Source organism: Myodes glareolus, chromosome 8 (assembly GCF_982192425.1).
Source record: "Myodes glareolus chromosome 8, mMyoGla1.1, whole genome shotgun sequence".
Lineage (NCBI taxonomy): Eukaryota > Metazoa > Chordata > Mammalia > Rodentia > Cricetidae > Myodes > Myodes glareolus.
This window is the reverse complement of record NC_142033.1, coordinates 99,066,179-99,091,405: the sequence shown is the minus strand read 5'-3', so window position 1 is coordinate 99,091,405 and position 25,227 is coordinate 99,066,179. Positions and strand designations below refer to the sequence as shown.

At 45.7% G+C, this 25,227-nt stretch overlaps 1 protein-coding gene across 4 annotated transcripts in view; it reads left to right on the top strand.

The window, feature by feature from the left end:
• The window catches only part of Sptbn1 (spectrin beta, non-erythrocytic 1), a 166,079-nt gene that overhangs the window by 93,333 nt on the left and 47,519 nt on the right, over positions 1 to 25,227 (top strand). For all 4 annotated transcript variants that reach the window (XM_085692324.2, XM_048427539.3, XM_048427542.3 and 1 more), the window contains 7 exons: positions 10,775 to 10,926; positions 18,802 to 18,975; positions 20,823 to 20,914; positions 22,672 to 22,752; positions 23,095 to 23,210; positions 24,177 to 24,289; positions 24,975 to 25,162. In XM_085692324.2, coding sequence (XP_085548450.2) covers positions 10,775 to 10,926; positions 18,802 to 18,975; positions 20,823 to 20,914; positions 22,672 to 22,752; positions 23,095 to 23,210; positions 24,177 to 24,289; positions 24,975 to 25,162 — 916 coding nt within the window. The remainder of the gene's footprint in view (positions 1 to 10,774; positions 10,927 to 18,801; positions 18,976 to 20,822; positions 20,915 to 22,671; positions 22,753 to 23,094; positions 23,211 to 24,176; positions 24,290 to 24,974; positions 25,163 to 25,227) is intronic.

Below are 25,227 nucleotides of genomic sequence, written 5' to 3'. Positions count from 1 at the left end.
ACTTGTGATTCGATGAATTACTTCCTAAATGAAAAATAATCTGAGAAGTAAAATTCTGACATGAGACACTGGTATATTTTAAAGTAGGTTATGTCAAATGTGTCTCATCATTATTTTACCATTTGTTCTTTAATCTTTTCTGCCATTTTACACTGTGAAATCCCATTGTAGCCCACAGTCCTCCTCCCTTTCCCCAAACACACGAAGTTCCCCTAGACAATTGTATTGTGGAGTTTGACATTGGAGTTGAGGTAGATCAATGTCCTTCCAACCCTGATAGTTTCTACAGGAGACCATAGCCTTGTGGGATTTAGTGACTAATTTGTAATGTTCCTTAAGACAGAGACCAGTTTTTAAATTTGTTCTGTTCATTTGATTTTGGTTTCTCCGAGACAGTCTCACTCGATGATGACCCAAGCTGGGTTCACAGTCAGGATGTATTATAGCCAAGCTGGCCTTGAACTTGTAATCTTAGGTGTGCACTTTTACATCCTGTTTGTGAGGTACTGGGATGCAAACCTGCAGACCTATGACTTCCAGTATGGTTGACGGGCACTGTGGCAAATGAGGCACATTCTACTGATGTATTTGTGTGCCACGTGATAGGTTGGTTTAGAGTTTTGTTTGTTCGTTTGTTTGTTTGTTTTGTTTTCCGAGACAGGGTTTCTTTTTTGTGGAACCTGCTCTAGAACTCACTCTGCAGACCAGGCTGGCCTCAAACTCACAGAGCTCCTCCTGCCTCTGCTTCCCAAGTGCTGGGATTAAGTCATGTGTCACCACCACCCAGCTGAGGAATTGGTTCTTAGTGTAGGTTCCAGGGATCAAACTCAGATCATCAGACTTGGCAGCAAGTATCCTTACCTGCTGATCCACCCCACAGACCCCTTCCTGCTCCTCAGAAAGCATTATTAGGGAAATTGTCACAAACAGCCAGCTCACTTACACCAGGCTTCATGTGCTGCTGTTAGGCTGCTTTTGTGTGTCACCCTTGCTGTGCCTGCTGTGATGGTAGGTACTAGTCTCCGTCAGCAAAGCATTCTGGCATAGAACTTAGTGACTAAGGATCTGGTGTTGCTTGTGTTGAAACTTTGTCCTAATATTTCTGACTTACACGTTCCCTTCTGTTCACCTTGAGTCTACTTCACCCTTCTTCCAGGGAGTGCAGGGGAAGGAGAGGTGATGGAACATGAGTACCCTTCAGAAGGAATGCCGCCAGTTAGGAAATTCAGCCTTCAGCATGCAGCTCTTGCTAGCTCTCTTAATGTGTAGGAGCTACCTTGAGCTCTGACAGGTGGCTTAGACAGAAGCATGGGGAAGGGGCCCCAAGTTCATCTTCTGCCTGTGGGCACTGTTGCAGTAGCAACACTGAAGAATGTGTGTCACTCCGGAGCATCAGCCGGCTTAGCCGGGAGCTGTGGAGTGCTACCTGGCATGCTTAGACTGATTGTGGTACTATTACAAAAGTGTTCTAAACCTAAAATGAGAGACTCTGTTATGAAGGATAACGTGATTACTAAGCTGGGCTTTTGTGGGCCACAAAGGGTGTTTTTGTAGCGTATCACCCTCTTTTTTGAACGTTGTCTTCAAAGCTGAATATGTCCAGTGTGCAGACCTGTGATCCCAGCTCCTTAGGAGGCTGCAGCAGGAGGACGAATAAGTTAGTTCAAGGCCTGCCTGGGCAATTAAGGGAGGTGGGGGCTCTAGCTCCTCCCAGATTTTACAAAAATAGACTATAAACTGAAATTTACTGACATGTATGTCTTTGCTACCTTAAGATTTTCATTTATAATTTGTTCTTCTATATATGCACGTCGGTACAGCACATGTACTGTGAATGTGGACACCAGAGGACGACCTCGGGTGTCGTTGCTGGTTGCTTGGTGCCTCCATCTTGTTTTGAGATAAGATCTTTTATTTGTTCCCGGGACTTACTAATTAAGCTGGGCTGGCTGGCCTGGCGCTAGGATTACAAGGACATGCCGCCAGACTCAGTTTTATATGTGGGAGCTGGGGATTGAAAGGACTGACTGAGCCAGCTTCTCAGCCCTATACTTCTTCCTTGTCCCTTTCTTCCACTGATTTGGTTTTTAAAAACCAGAAAGAAACTGACTGGAGATAGAGAGTCGTGTTCCTGTTGCCCCCTGGCTTTAGTAAGCCGACCAGAATCCGTTTTCCTTCAACAGTGTGGGATGTGACAGAGCCCTGGCTCTGGGGCTCCAGGAGAAGCGAGTGTTAGCTCAGATGTGTCTGTGCTGAGTCACCCAAGCCTTGTGTCTCAGTTTCCTCCTGTAGTTAGCGGATTATGCTAAACCCTAAGCCAAAGCCAGCGAAGGTCCTGACACGGGTGTACGGGAACACGGGTGGACTCCATTGCCCTCCTTCCCGTTTCTCCCTGACAGCGGTTTCAGGCGCTCCCCTCTGCCGAGTTGTGTGGAGTTGGAGAATAGCGGATTGCTAGGTTCACGATGTGCTTTCCTGCGCCTGAAGCAGTTTTGAAGGGTGCTGTTTTCCGTGAATACTTTTCTGAACGTTTCCTATGGGTCCTGTGCCTGTAACTGGAGACCTCCTTACCTCTTCTGGTGTGGGCGCTGAACACTATTGCTAATTCACATCGACTCCTAGATCTCATTTTCAAAGAAGCAGTTCCATTTCTTTTCCCTCTTATTTTCAAAGGGAGCTGTGGCCATAACCCCACCTCACACTACAGTCATGGCTTCAAGGGGTTCACTTTGAAGTAGGACTGGAGGGGGCAGGCAGGAGTTTAGCCTGCTTTCTAAACTCACTGCAGGGATGTGTCCTTGCCGAGACTCTGTCCTGCCAGACTCCAAGCTGTACTGCTCACAAGCTCTGTGCTCTGCACGCAGGGCTGTTTGTTCAGCGGACAGTGCAGGTGGCACAGAGTTTGCTGCTGGTTTTATATTCTGCAGACGTACATATCTGCTACGTGTGCCTTTTTTGATTTGTGATTATACTGGGGATTTATTCTAGGACCTTAGGAATGCTGAGCTGTGCTGCCTCTGAGATACCCTAGTCCTTGTGTGCATTTGTAAGAGGTGTTTACGTGTGTTTTGTTCATCAAAAGGGGCTGTTAGGAAAGATTTTCTAATTCAAGTTCTATTTATATGCCAGCAGTGCACTGAAGGCCCAGGGAGGCTTTTGTAGGGAGATGGGCTTCCTTCCTCTTGTTGTCTCAGACCAGCTGTGTTGCTATCACTCAGACCAGTTGCTTGCTGCTGGTTTCCTGCTGTCTTTGTGCATGGTGCTCTTTCTTTTCTCAAGACATAAATGGGATCTCCTTCCCATCCTAGTATTTCTTTAGAACCTCTCTCCTTCCTTAAAAGGGGGGGGAGAAAATTCAAATCATCAAAGTTTTTAGTCTTATAACAATTGACCTTGTTTGAATCTTGCTAATTATTATTTTTGTTTTATGTTTTATGTGCATGAGTGTTTGGCCTTCATGTATGTATATGTATCATATACATGCCTGGTATCCAAGCAGGTCAGAAAAGGGTGTTGGATCCCCTAAAACTGGAGTTACAGGTAGTTCTGAGCTGCCATGTCGGTGCTGGGACCAAACCCTGGTTCTTCTGCGAGAGCAACTTGATTTCTTAACTGTTGGGTCTTCTTTCCAGCCCTATTTTTTTTATTAATTACATTTAAATTTTCTATTTGATGTGCATATATGTACTTACGTGGGTGCCAAAGCACATGTGTGGAGGTCATAAGACAACTTGGAGAAACCGATTCTCTCCTGCCATAGGGGTCCCCGGGGATTGAACTCAGGATATCAGGCTTAGCAGCAGGTGCTTTTTTATTTGCTGAGTCATTTTGCTAGCCCTCTATTAATTTTTGAATTTTATTATTTTATGTATGTGGGTGTTTTGCCTGAATGTATGTCTGTACCATGCCAGTGTGAAGTGCCCATGAAGGCTAGAAGAGGGTGTCAGGAATATGCTGAAAGAGGAGTTAAAAGACAGTTGTGAGCCTCCATGAGGATGCTAAGACTTGAACCCTGGTCTGTTGGAAGAGCAGCCAATGCTCTTAATCACGGAACCATCTCTCCAGCTACTATGTTAGTGCTTTACTATGTTAAAATAATGTTGTTATATACTTTGTGTGTTTTGTGGCTTTACAGGCGTATGTTAGCATTTCAAAACAAAACAAAAATTGTCAAACTCTTTAGGTTGGTTTTTAGACTTTATCTGAAAGTAGCACAATTATATTTACACTTTAGACATTAGAAAACAATTTTAAAAATCAATTGTGAGAGGTCTTTTTTTTTCCTCACAATGATAATGTTTAATTGCTTAGAATATGTCTCTGCTTCGGGAGTTCTTCCCTCCTTGGTTTCAGGGGAACTACCACTAGTTGCAGGAGATTTATTAAGAGCCTCCTTTCTGGGCACTGAAAGTGTGGGTGATGTTTGTTGTGCCAAGTGTCTGGATAAGACTCTAAGCAGGTGAAGAACAGAGCTGTTGTCCTTGAGGGGTTTGCAGGCTGGTAGAGAATACTGAAAAAGTAGCAGAAAATGAGATTGTGACTGCTGACACCCAGTAGGACTTCTCCTGGAAGGTCATCTTGGCTTGGATCTTAAAAAGTGAGAGCAAGGAAAATGTCTTTGTAGTAAAAGCAGCCATACAAGCTAGGCAGTCCACAGAAGGTGCTTGGCTGTGAGCTCAGAGCATGATGAACAAGGCCTGCTGGGTGGGAACACGGGACAGTGTACCAGAGAAGCCCCTCAAATGAAGTTGGTGCCTTCAGATAGACTTCCTGGGCTTCTGGGAAGCTGGAATCTGATTTGGACTGTCAGTGCGGTAGGCAGACTTGGAAAAAGCACTGTGGGCCAATGATCTAAGCAGGGATGCTTACGATGAATTAGAATGAAGAGAAAGGCCCAGAGCAAGTATAAGTACAGTGCTAAGGTCCTGCTCCTAGAGTCCGATCTTCCCGTCTTTATAGTCTTTTGTCACTTACTAACTTTTTCTTTTGTTATGCCAGCTAAACTTACAGTTTACTAAGTGTATGAGACCTTATATTAGACACTAAAGTTCAGCTTCCTTTGAATTTCCAGCTGTGGAATACGTTCTCCAGACCTGTCACTCCCTCTATTACTTGTTAGCATCCATTCTTAGAACTCCTTTTACTACTTTGAACCCAAGTCTGCATTTAACTGGGTTGAAAGTTATGCCATTCCCATCGCCTATGGCAAGCTGTTATGTTAGCACAGGTAGATAAGAATCTGATGGGAATGGTCGTAGTTCCTACCAGTGAGACCACAGGGGTGTAATCCAGATATGAACCATTCCGTTTCTCTCCCTACTTTTCTCCCAGAATGTTTGGTGACTTTGCCTCCTTTTCTGACTCCCATTTCTTTCCATAGCCAAAGCTCTCTGGTGAATATGGTTGCCATATCCCCTGCAGAGCAATGTTGCAGAGAGATGCTGCCTGGTCATTTCTCTAGCAGGACCCTTATGTTCATCAAAGCTGCTGTGGTATCTTATAACTCGGCCAGTGCTAAGAAAATGTGCGATTGCTGTTAACACATTTTATTAAAGTTTTCCAGAACTGTTGAGTCCACTCTTTAAAGAAGGGTAGACTATGGGAACTGGAGAGGTGCCTCAGAGGTTAAGAGCACTGGTTGCTCTTCCAGAAGTTCTGAGTTTAATTCCTAGCAACCACGTGATGGCTCGTTAACCGTCTCTAATGATATCTGATGCCCTCTTCTGGCATGCAGGTATACACGCAGGCAGACCACTGTATACATAATAAATAAATAAATAAATCTTTTTAAAAAGTAGGTTAGGTTCTTCTAATAGGGAACGGTGATGGAGGGAATTTTACCCACTGCTCTTTGGCTTAACTGTCATCCAGAATTGTTGCTCTGTTGTAAAGATCTAACCATCTTTTTAAAGATAGACTGTGAAATGAAATTTCAAGTTATTGGGTAATGTAAAGCAGAGTATCAAGGGGAGGCACTTAGAAGAGAGGGTGGAGCTGAGTTCATCGTTCCTCTTATGTAAGTGAAGAATGGGAAAGACAAGTAACGTGCGACCCACCCTCCCCCTCTAGCAGCAGCCCCACAGCTACTGGCTGGGGACACCGAGCCTTTGGGGTTCTGCCTCTTTGGCAGTTGCTCTAAGGGTCCAGGGAGCTTTGGGGAAATGGCTTACCGTGCATTATGGAGTCTTGCTGCAGTGAAAGTCTGCTTTTGAAGTGAGTGCAGCCACAGGATTCCACTCACTGCTTCGAGGTCAGAGCTGATGTACGTGTGACCATCCCGTGAGGGTGGCTGTCCTTGTCTGTTTGGTACTTCTTACTGACCAGAGTCTGTAGAGCTTGCAGCCTTCCTGCCTGGGTCTTCACACTTGGGGCTACCTGCCTTGGTCTTCACACTTGGGGTTACTACCTGCCTGGGTCTGTTCATGCAGGACTACTGGTTCTTTTTGCACTTTATTTAACTCCCCCATCACTATTTCTGAATCACTATTTCAACTAGCTGTTGAAAAGACAGTCATGGAAGGTGATACCGTGGAGTGTCTAAATCTGGGAGGAAAAAAATCTGCTCTCTAGCTTTGAAGGTGGAACGGGCTGTGGTGGGCAACAGAGGCAGATCTAGTCTGGGTGGAAACATCATCCTAAGAATGAAGCACACTCAGAAGATGTGAGTTAGGGCGGTAAAGTGATGGCCAGTCTGACTCTGATAGGATGGGACTGTGTGGTCCTTCCACCTCCCCCAGTGCTGGACATGAGATCCTGTTGCCCAGTCATCGAGAGGCCTGGCTCTGGAGCCAGCCTGCTTGGAGGGTTGGTTCCTCCCTCATGATAAAGTTGTGACAACTGTAGATACTTAGTCTGAACTGGGCTATATAAAGGCTAAGTAATTGCCATTAGCTATATGAACAATTAGAAATGAGACATTGTCTTGTATAATCTGCCATATAACCTCCTGCCACACATGTGTATGTGTGGTCTTACAAACCCCGTCGGGATTATACTCATTCATCTTTTTAGCTTAGACCATGCACTGTACTCCTGGCAGCCCCAGCCCTCTTTTACATTGTATTTTGAGTCAAGGTTTCACCTAAATGGTCTAGGATGGGCCTGACTCTGTGTAGGTCCCCTGCTTATACCAAAAGGCTCAGCTTAGAAATTTTAAATAATAACCCAAGTGTTGAAGAAAAGATTATTTCAGTCAAGAAAGGAAATTGGTTTAGATGGCTTCTGAAGGACTGTTCCACTTTAGAGCGTACGATCCCACCATCCCTGGTCAGTTCCTTAAATGGTTTGACTGGAGAGTGCATCTCTGCTGGAGAGCACAGCAGTACCTGATCTAATGAGCAGTTAGGATAGTCTGGGTACCTCTGTGCGTATTTCCATTCTGTTTAATACTAACAACCTTTAGGTGACTCCTTATGCATTTGTGTGATTGGGTTTGGTAACAGCTGTACAGGGCCCTTCGCGGGTAAGCAGACAGTGGGGTATGGAGTAAGCCACATGCCCACATCATTGACCCACATGAGGGTCGCCTGCTTTTCTGCTTTGCAGCCCTTTGTGCAATGAGTGTGCCTGAAGGCAAGTGCTTCCTGTCAGTTTGTACACTGTTAGACTCAGAAAGGCTTTGCTGTAGGCGGAAAGATGAGTGTGAACAAAACCCTAAATTCAGGGGTTCCTCTATAGCTCGTGTAGTCTGATCACCCTGATTTCAGCTGTAATTGATAAAAACCATAATTGAACCTTTAATCTGGAATTTCCCAGCCCTGGCATGATCAGCACTTTGGGTAGAGACGGGGCAGTGTACAGGGCGCTCGGCAGTGTCCCGGCCTCTGCACCTGTCCTTCAGTCACTGCCATAAAACCAAATGACTCTTAGGCATTTCTCTGTGTCCTCCAGGAACCATAGTTAATCAGGTCAGTGTGGCTCTTAAAGGGACCCCTTTCCCGCCTCACTGCAGTTCCCTCATGTTGGTAAGAGTGAAAGTTGGCACTGCTCCCTATTCCGTCCCGCTGCCTCCTCCTATAGCGTGGCCAGCTACAGCAGCTTGTGCTTGGAAACCCTCTGGTTGTCTTCCATTGTCTATGCCAAGGGCCTCCTGTTCCCCTGCAGGCGTCTGGCCTATCTCCCCTAGCCTCTCTGGGGTGGGGTGGGGTGGGGGGAGTACAGGCATGATGTCATTTGCCTTCCCAGGAAGGGTGGAACAAAAGACTAGGTCTCCAGGGAGGGTTCCCTCATCCTCAACTGGGCCGCTGGGTCGATCCTCCCCTCCTTGCCGCTTCAGAAGTGTTTGTTCTGCACACACTGTCATAGGATGACACATGAGCTGCCTGGCTTTGTGTCTCTGCCCTTCCTCAGTCATAGGATGGTGTTCCTGTCCGGTCCTGGGCAGAGTCCTTATGCCTTTGTCAGTGTGGTGGTGGCAGCCTGTGGAGCTCAGAGTCTCGGATTTTTCTAATGCTCTTCTTAAGTCTGAAACTGGGGGAAAGACACATACAGGAAGAAGAACAAAACTTTTCATTCCTTTTACTTTTCAGTTGTTTTTTTTTTTCCTTTTCTTTCCTTCCCCTTTTGTAGAGTTTCTGAGGCATATTGCAGCTCTGGGAAGCATGTTTGAGCCCAGTCTCTCTGCTCCCACCCTTGACCTCTCTGTCTCTTCATGGGGAGTGGGGGGTGGGATTGAGCTGTAAATCTGGGGGAGGGCTCCTACTTCTGAATCTGAAAGAAGCCACCGGTGTTTCTTTAATGTGGGAGTCGCCCAAAGGGACAATGGGAGGCTGTGGGACATACTGTATTTGTTTATTGAGAAATAGTTTAATCTAAGCTGGTTTTCATGTTCAGTTTATTCACTTGTTGGATTGGGTTTGTTAGTGACTTTGAACCCCAAACATTAATAGTCTGGGAAGCCATCGGTTAAGAGCACTGCCTGCTCTTCCAAAGGTCCTGAGTTCAGTTCTCAGCGACTACATGGTGGCTCACAACCGTCTGTAATGAGGTCTGGTGCCCTCTTGAGGAAGAGACCTGGTCAGTCATCCTCATCAACTTAGACCATGAAACCCAATATGAACAAGATCAACAGAACCAACCGCTTTGTACAGGCTGTCCATGCATGCTTCAACATTGCCAGGGCATAAATTTTATTCATTTCAAATTCATATCCATTAGGGACCCTGTTAAAGATATCTTCCAGCTTCTTGTACTATATACAAGAAACTAATTTTATTTATTTATTTGTATTTATTTATTTATTTTGTTTTTTCAAGACAGGGTTTCTCTCTATTCTTGATTCTCCTGACTTACTTTGTAGATCAGTCTGACCTTGAACTCACAGAGATCTACCTGCCTCTTTCAAAACAGCCAAACCTTAACCATCAACAACAACAGAAAGGACTCCACCCACCGCTGTGGTGGTAAAGTTACCATCCATCACGATGATTGTGAGATTAATAATGTATGTGGTCTTGACCTGTCGGGATGTTACTAGCATGGCTCCTTTTGCAGACTGCAGTATGCCCTGCGGTGACTTTTCTCACTTCCCCCGTCCCACCCTTTCTGGTCCCTTGTTTCTGGTTAGTCTTTGTTCCTGAAGAAGGACCCTCTTTCTGAGTAGATGGGCTGTTCCTTAGGGAAAGGCTGGACCTCACGGATCTGCTAACTGCAGCAGGAGGCACAGGTGTCTTGGGGTACAGCAGTCGAAGCTTGCCCAGTATCGTCTCTGCCTCATTGCCTTACTATGGTAGGTGGGCGTAGGCTTCAGCACAGCCTTCCCGATATGGCACTGCTTGCTGGCCCCCTGACCACCCAGGAGCTCAATGAGTTTTACATGCTACCTGGTGTTTTTTTCAATACAGCAGCTGTTGGAAACACCTTTATGGAGAGTTTTCACTGGGAGTAGGGCCTCAGCTCTGGTGGAACCAGAGATAGGGTATATAAATGGCAGTTGTTTAGTTCTGTATCCGACAGTCAGAAAATTGGGGGCTGCGGGAGCTCCAGGGTATACTCTGGATGCCTCTTGCAAACCTTCAGCAACCTCATTAGAGGATCCTGCAGAAACAGAAAGTTTAGGATCCTATTCGTGGGTGACTCAAAGGGCCAGTTCTCAGTGTCAATGTTGAGAGTTTTTTAATTTAGTTTTAGATTTGAGTTGAACAGAACCTGAATCACTGAGGCTTAAACAACTTCATACTGTTTTCCAGATGATCTGAATTTTTGGTGACTGTACTTTGAATTGTATCCCAGCAGGGTCCTTTTCAGTGAGTGTTAGAGGTTTGGAGATGATCATTATATAAGGCAGTCTCAGGCTATTGTTGAAACCCTGGACCCTGAGTGTCCCTTCCTGCTGACAGATATCTTTACACTTTACCCTGTTACCTGTTTTCTCTGTTGTTCACATGAGTGAACTTCCCTTGTCAGGTGTTGCCTCAGCTTTTGTGCCAAGGGAAGCAGTTTCCTGCTGTCTCCCAAGTTTCTGTGCCCCATGCCCTTTCATGTATGACCCCCACCTTTTGGGGGAATCATAGATGAATAATGTCACCAGAAGCTCCGAAGTCAAATTGATCGAGCCCATCCTATCACTGCTGTGTCCTCTGGCTGCAAACCTGGGAGGAGACTTGTGCAAGGGTTGTCCAAATCCCAGCATTCCAGAAGGAAGAGCTCAGTGGAAGTCCCGTTTGAGTTAAGTTTTGCTGATCCCTTCTTGCTGTGTGGACAGTTGAGTTGTGCGACTTACCCCTGCTATTGCCCTGCTGGGTTGGTGGTAAAGTGAGTTCTCCTCTGCTTACAGATGAGCGTGAAGCCGTACAGAAGAAGACCTTCACCAAGTGGGTCAACTCCCACCTTGCCCGCGTGTCCTGCCGAATCACAGACCTGTACACCGACCTCCGAGATGGACGGATGCTCATTAAGCTGCTGGAAGTCCTCTCCGGAGAGAGGCTGGTAAGCACCTTTCGGAGGGAAATCAGTTTTAAAGAAACAAGTGTGGGCTTGTCTCCTGGTAAATTCTGCAGTTGAGAATTATTTTCTGGAGGAGAATCTTGATAAGTGAGGTAAACATGTTGATTCTGGGTGATATTAGTGAGCTGTAATAATGCGGCTTTGTTTTTGAGATGCCTGCCTCCTTTGTAGGGAAGAGCCTAACTGGTGTCCCCATTAAAGCAGAACGCTAGCATCGGAAAGGCCAGGCTTGGATGCTGGCTCTGAGATTAGTCTGCCGCGTACATGAGATCATGGAAGGAGTTCTGAGTTTATGTCTTACTGATGATTCTTTGGAAAATCTGAGCTGCCATCTCAAGGTGGCAAGAATTGAATGCAGTGGCCTCTGGCAGTTGTTTGCCTTTTTGCGGGGTTGGGGAGTGATGGTACATGCTGATTCTCACCCTTCTCTTCTGGGCAGGGAGATTGTTAGTCTGCAGTGAAAGCTGTGTCTCCAGGGATGTGACTTTTGTACGTGTACCTTAAGGCAGAGAAGCTTAAACCATCGCTGTGACCGGCCCAGCAGGTTTTGTCCTGCCTTGGCTTGAAAGCATGTGCTCTGTTTTCCACCAGAGCACACGTAGTTCCATAGGAGGTGGCGTATCTGAGCCAAGCCCATGCCCAGGGATGGAGCCCCACATCTGTACTGACATCACCGGGAAAATGTGATGCCAGGGGTTGGCATGGCTGCCAGAAAAGCCTTGTATTTAACTTGATCTCCACCCTGTAACTCCACAGCCACAGTGGATCTTTTGCAGATCAATCCACACTGACCACTGGTGAGAGGCTAGGGTTTATAGTCCTCTCTTAGGAGTCTGTGAACAGAATTGCATCGCTAAACCTTAGTAGAAATGAAGATGGTACTTTCTTTTTCTGTCCCTCTCTCTGGTCTAGAACAGTCTTGCTTTCAGGAGGCGGTCAAGCCTCTTCCCTTCTTTATTGAGTCTGTTCATCCTCTTCATTCCCCGGTGGGCAGGTGTTGCTGCCTCCTTTCTCTTTGAGAATTTATAGGTCAAACTAGATAATAGGCCCCTGTTGAGATGCTGCAAGAAGGTGGTGTTTTTGCAGGGCAGTGGTTCAGTGTTGGGAGGCAAACACAATAGTCATTTATTGGTTTCTTGCAGTGAGACTTGTTTTATAGCCTAGGTGAGAATTACTATGATATGTATCTTACAGAATTATAAAACTGAAAACCAGACTTTTCTTTTTCCTATCTGTCAGACCTTTCCCTCCATCTTCTTTTAACCTTGTAAATTTGTTTATTTTTTTGTAGCATGAATAATAAAACCCAGAGTCAGATATTGGGGTTCAACCTGAACGTCAGAAAAGCAAAGCTGCTAAACCACTAGAGAAGTCTTAACACTTCTAAGGCTGGGTGACCACAGACTAAGCAGACTAAGCCTCTCTCTCCTCCCATTTTATGTTCCTTCTAGTGCTGGGATTAAGGGCGTATGACTCCTTAATACTGGGATTAAAGGTGCAGGCCGCCACCACCTGGATGTGTTTCTGCATTGATCTTGTGTTGCTCAGGGTGGCCTTGAACTCACAGAGATCCATCTGCCTCTGTTTCCCAAATCCTGGGATGAAAGGTGCGAGCCACCAGTGCCTGACCTGTAGTGGCTTAGCTTTGCCCCTGGACTTCAGGCAAGATTTATTTATTAAAATACAAATAATATGCCACTAAATTTTTTTTTGATTTGATGGTAGCTTTGACAAAATAAAAGGTCACACAGATAAAGATTGGTTTGAACATTTAATTTTGTTCTATCACAGTCCAGTCTTTGATGCTGTGTGAAATAAAATGCTTACCTTTGTCTACCCACAGCTCAAGAAGACTGACTGTGATGGCCACGTCTGTGTAATACACAGTGCGGCCCCACTGAGCCCCATCTAAGCAGGGAAAACAACGCAGCAACTAGCAAAGTGTAATTTTTGTAGGTGAATAAATCCTGCTTTGCCATTTGCTGTCAGCAGTAAGTTTTTGCCTTTTTTTTCTTTTATTTTTGGTGAGATGGAGTCTTCTATTATAGTCTCTCTGGCTTTGAGGTCATAGCAGTGTTCTTACCTCAAGTTCCCAAGAGCAGAGATTACAGTCTGTACCGCTATATCCATCTCTGTTAGCAACACGCATGTATGCACGCGCGCGTGCGCACACACACACACACACACACACACACACACACACACCTCTTTTCAGCGACTCAGAAACCTAGGAGAATAGGGGTAAAGAATGAAAGATGCCCACCACCTCCAACCTCCCACGTAGTCAATGCCCGAGATTTTGTTTCCTAACGGCCATCTTTGATTATAGAATTGTTCACCTTACTAAAGTAAAAAGGCCATATATAGTGAGGTAAAGAAGCTCCTATTAATTTGGTTGTGGTTTGTAGTTGGTGTATGGAACTTTCTGGAAGAGACCAAAACCACATTCTGTCCTTGGCTCCTGAGGCTGTTAGAATTCACTGTGCCCCAAAGGATTCCTGCATATTCAGATTCCAAAGCTCATTAAATGGTTAGCTCTTCTGGTGTTAGTTCCCTGTGCTCACTGTGTGGTCAGCCAGTTCAGTCTGTGCTGGTTTCCTGCACCTTCAGTCTAAAACCTGGGGTAACAGGCCTTCACACTCTGTCTGCAGCCCTCCTCGGTTACTAGGTCTTTATCCCTACCACCAGCCCAGCAGGGGATAGTAGATAAATGTTTAGGTGACTAGACTATACAAGCTTACTTTATTAATGAAGTTTTGGATTCTTTTACAGAGGGGAGTTTTCGGTATGCATGTGTTTTTACCGAGTGAACCTGAAAAAAAAAAGTGTTAGTTAATGATCCAGAACAGTATCTGGATTTAGCCTAATAAAATGAACTAGATACGTTTTAGAGGTTTCAGGTAGCCATCCATCTTGCTTGACTCTGCTCCTCTTGGGACGAGGCTTGGCCAACCAGGTAGATATCCGAAAGCGCTCTCCTCATCGCCTCTCCCATCTCAGGCATGTCTGGCCATGGAGCAATAAGACTGTTGCTGTTGCTGATTGGGAATTGGTTAGTGAGAAATAGAAATAAAACCATCCCTTTCTGGTGTCTTATTCTGAAATCACAGCAGACTATAACTTTTCATGGAGGTCTTGTTTCAGAATTATAAAAATATAGACTACCGTTTACCCTAGCATCATCTTGGCAGGACAAAGTGTGCACTGAACCTTTCCTTGCCACTCTGGTCATCGGACTTAATCTCGAAGCCAGGTGAGATTGAGATGCGTGTGTAGCTCTGCCCCCTTATAATTAGCACAATGTCACTAGGCTTGCACTTAAATGGTGAGGTTATGCCCAAGGTTCAGAGCCTGCCTGTGGTTTCGGCCCTCCCAGGCCTCTTTGAAAAGGAGAATTTTAGGGAAGATAGCCAGGCATAGCTTCCCTCTGACTGACAGCAAGGGTTTCTCCAGGGAGCTGGGTTTCTCCAGTGTCGACTGCTTTCAGTCACAGGTATCATTAAGCTTTGGTCGCCAGCTGTTTACTGATTTTGCCTTTGTTGTCTTACTCCATTAATTAGTCTCTCAGAAGAAGAACCAACCAAAAAAGTTTCGGTGTTTGCTTCGGTTGTTCTGCTGGCTTTACAACCATTAATTCCAGAATAGCTTGAGCTGAGTCAGTGGAGAAGGGAAGATTTACCATGACATGATATTTGTTGCGCCTTAAATCCCTCATTGAGCTGTTTAGAATGAACTTTTGGTTTGTTTTTCCTTTCTTCTCTTCCAAGGCCTCTGTTAAATGGTAATGCTGCCATGCTTTATGGACCAATCACAGAGCCGGGCTCTTTTTTCTAGGTATTATTTGTAAATGGAAGATCTTACTTTGATTTGAGCAGTCTGCCGTGAAAGAACTCATACTCCCACTAGTTTGGAACCTACTTGTGTAAATGTGGGAAGTCAAATACTAGTGAGAGGAACCTTGTACTAAAGTATCAAAGGAATGGTAGCAAAGCCCTGGAATTAGGAAGAGAGAAGGAAAGGAGCACTTTAGATGAAGTGTCCCAGAACCTTAGTAGGAAATCTGGGCTCAGCTATACCCAGGAGGACTGGTTCAGATTAACTAGCCAGTGTTGTAGGAGGTCGCTTCTTCATTTCCTGGCTGCCCAGCCTCCCAAAATAACCACACAGAAACTGTATATGTTAAATCACTGCTTCTTATTGGCTAACTCTTACATCTTAATTTAACCCATTTTCTATTAACCTGTGTATTGCCACGTGGCTGTGGCTTACCTGCAAGGTTCCAGCATGTCTGTTCCCAGCAACATCTCTAAACTCCGCCTTCCTTCTCCCAGTATTCAGTTTAGTTTTCCCCACCTAGCTCTACTCTTTTGCCCTATCACAGGCCAAGACAGTTTCTTTATTAACCAATGGTAATCACAAGATACAGAGGGGAATCCAGAGAACATGAAGTCAGATTTAGCTGGGAAGAGCATTCTCTAAAGCTCACACTGAGAATGAAGGTTTTAGGGGGTCTGACTCTGTAGTTGGGCTAGTGTCCTGTTTATTTCAAACTTCTTAAAAATATACATTTATGGTTGGGCGATGGTTGCTCATGCCTTTAATCCCAGCACTCAGGAGGCAGAGGCAGGTGGATCTCTGTGAGTTCGAAGCCAGCCTGATCTACAGAGCAAGTGCCAGGACAGCCTCCAAAACTATACAGAGAAACCCTTTCTCGAAAAACGAAACACACACACTCACACTTGTCTTTATTTACGTGTATGGGTGTTACATGTATGGCATGTAAACCTGTGGGTCATGCCTCTGTGGTGCCTGTGGAGGCCAGAAGACGGCGTCAGAACTGGAGTTACAGATGGTTGTGAGCTTCAGCGTAGGTGTTGGCAATCACACGTGGCCCCTAGAACTGTCTGTCTAGCCCTGGAGAGTGTAGCTTTTGAGAGTTTATAAACTATTGCTATGCATTCTTACAGACTAGTGGGGTAGGTCCCTTGTTTTCTTCTGAGTCAGCTCAGTGTTTGATAGGTAGGGAAGAATTCAATGAAGACAGAGAGTTTGGCTTTATATGTGTGTAGTCAGTAGATGTGTTCTGTGGAGACCGGGTCTCACGCGACCACGCTCAGGTCGCCCTCAGATACTCCACCCTCCAGCCGCAGCCACAGGTGTGCACTGTCATACTCTGTCACGGGGGCGGGGCGTATCTATGCATGTGTTGGTTGCGCAGTTTTCGTGAGGTCACTTAGTATCTGTTCTGGCTTTCTCTTGCCTTAACCAGGTCATCAGGTACTTACAGTTCACCTTGCTTGACAATAAGCCCTTTACTCTGCAGTACCTAGCTTGTGTTCGGTAGCTGGAAGTGACTTCGGTGACCACAGAGGTAAATGTCTTTGAAGACATTATAACTCTGGAAATAACCGAGACCATCCAGTCCTAGCAGGTGTGTGTGGTGATGCAGACTGAGGTATTTCTTAGGGCTGGATCTGTCCAGCGTCTCTTCTGCTCCTTAAGTAGCTTCAAGGTTCATTTGGGTCTCCATGGAGAAAGAGGAGAGGAGAGAATTACTGAGGTTGGGTAGATGGCTTAAGCCTCCTTCCCTCCCTGAACATTCTGCCAGGGATCTTCCGTTTAAAAATGAAATCAAACTAGCTCCAGAAAGTATTTGTTCTTTCACCTCTACAGTGTTGACGGTAAACTCTGCCATTGTATGTGTTCTGTGGTCCGTAAATCCCCGTGTACTACAAAGAACACTTGTCTACCATGTTTAAGGTCCTGGGTTCAGTCTCCACACAGAAAAATTAAGTAAGCTACATGGGCAATTGGCATGGGTTAGGGGCCTGGGAGGTGAATATCCACCCCGTTCTTTGCTCACAAAAGGCCTTGAGTCCATGTGGAGAAGGAGAATTAGCCCATGGTGACACTGATTCTTTCTCCTTTGGAGCCCCATGGACCCGATGACCCCCCCTCCCCAGTTCTCCTGACTGCTAGGTGAGACTGTCCCATCAGTGATCATACAGGACAGGAATATGTGTGCTGCCATGGGAGTGGCCCCATGCCTCCCTGGAAATCTGATAATCAGTGAAGGCGAGGTGCTGTGCTCCTGTCCTCGGCGAGCCAGCCACTCCCGAGGGGCAGCTCCAGAGAGATGCACCCCTCCCCTGTTCCTTTGTGCTCAGCTTCCGTCATCCCTACTCCTTTGACACTGTGAAGCATACTAATATATACATAGTTGTTAGATTACTTTCCAGATGAGAACCGCGTCTTTTCATTCACATGGAGATGCATACCCGTCTTACTTCTGGTCTGTGTGCTTGTGTAACAGAGATAATGAGCGTGGGGCCTGGCTGATTACATACCAGTTAGCTGAGTAGACTGCCACCTCGGCAGTGAAAGGACAGGAATAGTAGTTGCTCCCAGTCATGGCTGTTGTGAGAGTTGAAGTGATTAGCTGGACACCACCACACGGAGTGGCAGATACAGCAGTGCTCTAGAAATGGCAGCTAAGCATTTCTCATATTGGAACCCATGTAATTAGACGAAATCATTGTTACCACTTGAGAATAATTTATTGTTCCCTGAATTTGTCTGAGTATCGCATCACACCTTAAACACTTGAAAGCCTCTCTGAAATACATAGAGCACAAGAGAGTTGGCATCCGGGACTTTTAGGAGGGCGAGGGGGTGTTGGTTGTGGTGGCTATCAGACCTGAGGCCTTGCGTGTTAAGCGTGTGCTGCACCGCTGAGCTGTATTCTCAGCCTGTTTTAGTACCGTTACTTTGAGACAGGGTCTCAATAAGTTGTGTGTGCTGGCTTTGAACTTGGGATCTTTTGGCTTCAATTCCAGAGTAGCTGGGAGTTTAGTCATGCGCTAGCAGGCCTTGTAAGCTTAGTATGGATTCTCTCTCTCCTGTGCCGCACTACCAGTAGTAGTTAACTTCGCCGTGTCTCTCTGTGCTATTTATTTTCTTGTAAAAGAGGGGCTAGTCATTCACTAAAGATGGGTGGGGATCAGTTATGAAATAAGGGGATGTTTGGAAAGCTTGAAGGGTGGTGCGAGGAGATGATGAAGTAAATGTCCCTGTAACTTCAGCATTTTTTTATTTTAAATTTTGCGTATGTATTTTTACTTTGTGTGTATGGTTGTTTCTCCTCCATATATTGTCTGTACACCACATTTGTACAGTGCCTACAGAGTCTAGAAATGGATATCAGATCCCCTGGAACTGGAGTCTTAGACCATTGTGACTGGATTTGGATGCTGGGAATCAAACCTGGGTTCTCTATAAGAGCAGCCAGTGCTCTTAACGGCTAAGTCATCTCTCCAGCTCCCCAAGTAACAGTGTGTGTGTGTGTGTGTGTGTGTGTGTGTGTGTGTGTGTGTGTGTGTGTGTATGAATAAGATACAGTAGATGTTTATAGTAAATATGGCAGGAATGTTTAAAATGTTTCCCTTCCAATGACTTCTTTTCCATTTTGATATAATTGTAAAATGAACAGACATTTAAGGTATTTGGATGTCTGGTCCCTGTCCCTCTGCCCTTCCCCTTGCTCCTTCTTTCTGTCCTCATAAAACTAGCTCTCCAAAATTCTGATCTAAGGATATGTCCCATTTTCATCTTAAGCCAGTCTTAGGAAATGGCCCAGCCCAGCAGCAGCAACCTGTTGTTACATTTCATACGCTCAGATGATTCTCACCAATATCTTTGTGGATGGCAGCAGTAGCCGAGACTCCGTGAAATTGGACCAAATGAGTGCATACAAATTTCAGTTTGGGTTTGGGTGCTAAGCATGTGATTCAGGGTAATCCTCAGGAGTCGTCTCTGCCGGCTGGATGAACTTTCTCCACTTCTGTTCTCTGGTTCTAGCCCAAACCTACGAAGGGACGGATGCGCATTCACTGTCTGGAGAATGTAGACAAGGCTCTTCAGTTCCTGAAGGAGCAGAGAGTCCATCTTGAGAACATGGGTTCCCATGACATTGTGGATGGGAACCACCGGCTGACCCTCGGCCTCATCTGGACCATCATCCTGCGCTTCCAGGTAAGGAGCTTTGCTCAGAAGCTGCCGGCTTTCCACACATGAGCTTCCAATGAACAGGGCCCCCGAGAGAGACTGGGCTGCTACCCTCGAGGATTGTCAGCTGCCCTGTTCTGCATTTCACTGCTCCTGACATTCTTGACTTAACTATCAGACAGGCCTCAGTGACATGGGGTTCCTAGGGCGCACCCCAGCCCATTACTTCCCGGTCCCTCTGAACATCGGACCTCTGCCATTTGGCTTTCGGTTGCAAAGGTCAGGCTGTGTGACTGGTGCTGGGCACTTCTAGGCTGCCCGGACGTCACGTGTGGGCTAGGGGTTCTGCTTTCACCTTCGCGCCTTCCTTTGGGTGTGAAGGAGCAGGAGGAAGGAGCCGGAGGCCTGTGTGTTTAAACTGGTGGTGATTAATGTGAGGAGCGCCTCCAAGTGTGGAGGCTCTGGGAGTAGGCACTCTCAAGGTCATTTCATGCCACTCTACTGACCTTGTTTGTGGAGTTCAGTTCAGGCTGCAGTGTTAGGGAGAAGCCTCTGTTTAGGCCTGGCTCAGTCTCCAGGCCAGTGTTTTGTGTTCAGGCTCTTAAACCTTCTTACCCTGGTGTCAGGTTACTCTGTAAATATCCCCTAGCAGTCCTGTCTCCTGCAGCACTGTGTCCTTGTGCTTTTCTTTCCTGTTTTCGCCCTTTGATAGAGATCTATTGATGCTTCTGAGTAAGGAAAAATCTCACACAAAGGGGAGGGAAAGAAAAGTCAAAAATCAAATTTTATCTGTCTTAGTTTTCCTGTTCAAACTCTTGAGACCATCCTGTGATCAACGCTTTTTCTCCTTCTCTGTTGCCATTTTGAGATTAGGCTTCAGCTTCACAGGGTTCTGGGTATCTCTGTGTGGGAAGGAAAGGTACAGAGGGGACTTGTCATCTGCCTTCACTGCCTCATAAGAAGGCATCTCAATAATTCAGATTCCCAGGGCCCAGTTCCAGCGATTCTAATGAAGTAGGGTAAGCGAATTATTGTTGAACATGCCATCTGTTGCTTTGGCCTGTGGTGTTGGGAACATGGCAGTTTGATTGTGGCCCCATGACAGTGGGCGAGTACCCATGTCAGGGAGCTGTCGTACATAGCCATTTTCAAAATTCTCAGAGTAAGCTGAGCTGATTGAACACTGACTGTCAGCAAGCACCTTCTGCTAAAACATGCTTTCTCCTCTTGAACGGAGAAGCCGGGCTGCTGGCACTGTGCAGTTTCTTTCACTAGCTGTATTTTGTTGAATCGTTACCTCTATTTCCACCGCTTTCCCAAATTCAGTTGTGGGGTGGGGGGACGACACAGAAGATAGTTGGGGCGCTTATCTAACTGATCGATATAACTGATCGGTGCTTCTTAATCCAAGAACTAAAACTCTGAGCAGACCCGGTAGAACTTGTTCAGCTTGACCTTGATGCCGTTAGACCAGGCTTTATGTCTGATGCTGAGCTTGTTTGTGACCTAGAACATGCAAAAGCATAGCATGTAAGCAGGTTCTGTCTTAGAGTTTAGGGCAGTTTTCAGGAATATGCATGTAGTGCCTTAGCAAAATATTTTCCTGCTTTCTGTGAGAAGCCACCGAGCTAGCCTGCAGTTAGAAAGATGAATCCCTAGGGTGTATATGATCTTAATAGGTACTAGGGAGGCATTCAGGTGACCAACCAGTCATCCCTCTGGCTTCCTGGATAGACTAGGAAGCCTAGTTCTGGAGGAGTTTGGGGTGACCCTGACAGTTTACTGACATTTAAAGCAAATAGTCTGCAGGGTAAGACTTTGATCTCAGTGGCTGCCAGGACAATGACTTGGGCGTTTGTGTAATCTCTCTTTAGATCCAGGATATCAGTGTGGAGACGGAAGATAACAAGGAGAAAAAGTCTGCCAAGGATGCATTGCTGCTGTGGTGCCAGATGAAGACAGCTGGGTGAGTGTGAGCGCCAAGGGCCCTGGGCATCTCCCGGGATCAAGTTCCCCTGTGGGCATCACTCGAGGGTGCTGACAAGTATCTTCTTCATGGCTTCCATTGAGAAGCCTTGTGAACACGTAAACAGTTGGTAGGTTGACATTTCAGCTGGCTGTCAGGGTGGAAGGAGTTCTGGTTTATATTTGGAGCCTGTCGTTTCCTTAATCAGTTGCTTTCAGAGATCATTATATCTTAAGTTGTAAAATTCTGGGAGCATTTCTAAGAATCTCTCCCATTTACTTTTTCGCCTTCAGTTAGAAGCAGTTACCGTGTAAGCCTGCCCTGGTTTCCTTACACCCAGTCTGGAGGTGCTTTCGTAGCACTGCGGCTTTGTGTTGCTTGTTGACATTTTGCGAATTTTAGCTAATTTTAAACCTGTGAAGTGGGTCTAGAAAAATGCCTCAGCAGGTGAAAGCACTCATTGCTCTACCAGAAGACCTAGGCTCTGTTTCTAGCACGCACAGCAGGTGGCTCAGAACTGCTGGAACTCCAGCCCCTTCATGCGCATGGTGCATAGACACTCATACAAACACACATACACATACATAAAAAATCCTGTAAAGTGTTGATAAAATTATTTTAGAGTTCTTGGTTCTTAATGAGAACCAGTTCTTTATCAGTTTAAGTAGTGGGTTATTCTCAAAACTGCCATACTGTGGGGCTGGTGGGGTGGCTCAGGGGGATAAAGGCACTTACCCTAAAGGTACTTGCTTTCAAGCTCGATGACCTGAGTTAGATCCGAGGGGACCCACATGACGGGAGGAGAGAACTCATTCCCACAAGTATCCTCCGTCCCGCCTCCCCCAAAAGAAACAACCCAATCACGTAGCTAGGTGAATGTAAAACGTTGCAAAAAGGAAAACCTCTCCATTCCCCATCGCTGTGAGCAATGACTATTGAGCATGAGAACTATAAAATATTTAGCCCAGGTTCTCACCGTCCTACTGCGTGACCCCTTAATACAGTTCCTCATGTTGCGGTGACCTTCAGCTATAGAATTATTTTTGTTGGCTTCTTCATAACTGCAATTTTGCTACTGTGTTAGATTATAATGTAAATATCTGGTATGGGGGATGTCTGACATGTGACCGCCAACAGGTGGAGATCTGCTGTTATAACTAATAATTAGATGAAAGCAAGGATGAACCTTTGTGCAACCACAGATACAAAGTGATTAATATGGTGTAAAGCAGCCAATTCATTAGAGGCCAGCTTCAAACAGAAAGGTTTTCTAGGGAAGCTCTTAATTCAGAAAACACCAATTCAAGAGAGCTGATTATCACATGATCAGGCAGTCCTGGCCAGCTTTGTCTCGGTGGTATAGGAATTCAGATCCCAGGGAAATGGGTCCTGAAGCCCTGGCAAGTGGACTACAAAGCCACGGGAAGCAAAAGGCTATGACACCTCGAGATACTGGTCATTTGAGTAAGAGTAATGTTTTAGATTTGGAGCGTAGTTCACATCTTTCATGGGATTGAATTAACAAACAGATGTAAAGATACACAACTGTCTTATTTTTATTTCATAGCAAACTGATTTTAAGGGGACATATGCTTAGACTTAAATTGTTCCTGCTGATGTATGACCTTGAGTTTACAGTGAACACAGGATTTGTTTTGTTTTTTGTTTTGTTTTGTTTTGTTTTTTAAGCATTTAGCAAAGGCATAAACCTGTATTTGGTAATTCTGTTGCTTTGTCTTGTGCTCTGTCTTTGGCAGGTACCCAAATGTCAACATTCACAACTTCACCACGAGCTGGAGGGACGGCATGGCCTTCAATGCACTGATACACAAACACCGGTAAGTCTGAAGAGACCGTGGTAAAGACTAAAGCGTAGAAGTGGTGCCGTGCTTTCCTGTGGCAGGTCTGGATGTGTGACTTAGATACTGTGCCAGAGTGGAAATCCCTGCATTCACATGGAGAGAATGTGTGGGTTCACCTCATCATCTTTCATTGACCTGATAAACTTTAAAGGTGATTATTCAAAAGCCAGCTATCACTGCTGGGTGATTGTATGTTACTATAATTTTACTCCACTAAGTGTTGATTTTAACATTTCTGGAGCAATTGTCATGTCTCGTTAGACACTTGAATTATTTCCAAAGCATAATTTCTTGGTGTTCTGCTGTCATTCTGTATAGGCCTGACCTGATAGATTTTGATAAACTGAAGAAATCCAATGCACACTACAACCTGCAAAATGCATTTAACCTGGCAGAGCAGCACCTTGGCCTCACTAAACTGTTAGACCCTGAAGGTAAGGACCCTAGATGTAAAAGGTTAAACAAAGGCATCTTGTGTTGGGGCGCTCTGTGTCTGCAGCATGTCTTGAGGTATCAAAGCAAGAGGAGCTTGAAAATTCCAGTAGTTACTTGAGGGTTTGCAGGATGGGTTACATCTAACAGGGTTTGAAAGATGGGTTCGAGAGAGCAGAAAGGAAGGCCAGTTTGATGATTGAGGGATTGTATGGGAATGGTGTAAAGAACACCCACGGCCTTTACTCTGCAGGACACTAGTCTTCATGGGATGTATGTGTACTGAGAGTAGGTGGAGATGATTGAGAACAGGGGCACTTTGAGGATGCTGGAGTTAAATAAGGAAGGGAGTCTGTGAGTGGATGAGACAGTAGCACAGTTGTTTTTTTCCTAAATATTTTTTTAATTTAAAAGTTTTTTTTTTTATTTTACATACCTACCACAGTTACCCTCCCACCCTTCTTCCCACTCCTCTCTCACCTTCTCCCCCCCACAACTTCCCACATCCTTTCCGCAGAAAGGGTAAAGCTTCCCTTTCATTGAAGGGCACTTTTATGTTCATGTTTCTGGAAGGTCAGCCTGGGTTCAGTGAATGGGCCAACAGAGAAGCCCTGTGAGGAAGCCATACATTTTTTTCAGGTTTGTGTATGTGAACAGGAAGGCCTGAATTGTGACATTACTAACTGGATATTGTTAAAAGGAGACAAAGATGTTCAGAGATGAATGTGCCATAGGCCGAGATGGGGTGTCTAACCACAAGCCAGTTTGGTGTTAGGGGTTGAGTGAGGAAACAAACATGCCCTCTGAGGAAGGCATTTCGTGGGTATTCATGTGGTAAATGAGCCTGTGGTATGCTCCCAGCAGTCTCTGGGTTGTTAGTACTGCTAGACAGTTGTTCCAGCTTGCTTCTGCTGCCCCGGAGGTTGCACGGTGAGTTGCGCCTGCAGCCAAGCCCTTTCTGGTTACAGATATCAGCGTGGACCACCCTGATGAGAAGTCCATCATCACATATGTGGTGACCTACTACCACTACTTCTCCAAGATGAAGGCCTTGGCTGTGGAAGGAAAGCGGATTGGGAAGGTGAGCTAACGCGAGTGTAGTAACTTGTGCACATCGGTAGTTAGCTTCCTTCCTCCTCTGTGGCCTTTTCCCTTTGCCAGTGGTAGGCAGTACTTAATAGTGGCCTCTGCCAGCAGCAGAAAGGAGGTAGAATCTTCATTTTTCCAAAGGGTAGTGAGAAGTAGAGCAATAGTAGTAATCTCTAGAAAGGGAATTGAGGGGGGGGGGATGTTAGACACAAAACTCTTTCCTCACCCTTTACAGGAAATTAACTGTTGAATAGCTAGCAAAATGGGCTCTTCCATAGTCGTGAAATCCTAATCTAAAAAGCCTCAGTCTCGGGCCTTTTTTTTTTATCTCATGTGGGCAAAGTTCACCTGCTTTTTTTTTTGGTTTGTTCCTTTTGTTTTGTTCCTCTCCCTGAACCCCAACCCAAAGGTCTCTGCATTTCTAGGAATTACAGAAGTCACCATAGTCTTTGGCTGGAGGTTGGGTGGCTTCGGAACCAGTTCCGCTGAGTTAGGTTGACTGCGCACAGATAAGAGGCCTGGGCTGGGTGCCTGTTTGCACTGAGGTTAAAATGCTTCTGCCAAGGAACAGACCACGGGAAAGCCAGCCATTTAGCGTATGTTGTTTCGTGTGGAAGCGTTTGCGTGTTTTCCTCACAGTGACAGCTGGGTATCGGTTTCCTCACTTTTCGTTACAGGTGCTCGACAATGCTATTGAGACAGAGAAAATGATTGAGAAGTATGAGTCACTTGCCTCTGACCTTCTGGAGTGGATTGAACAAACCATCATCATTCTGAACAATCGCAAGTTTGCTAATTCACTGGTTGGAGTCCAGCAGCAGCTTCAGGCGTTCAACACTTACCGCACAGTGGAGAAACCACCTAAGTAAGGGCAGATGGTTAGGTATTGTCATTCCTAAGGGAGGAGAGATGGCAGCAGCCAAAGGACAC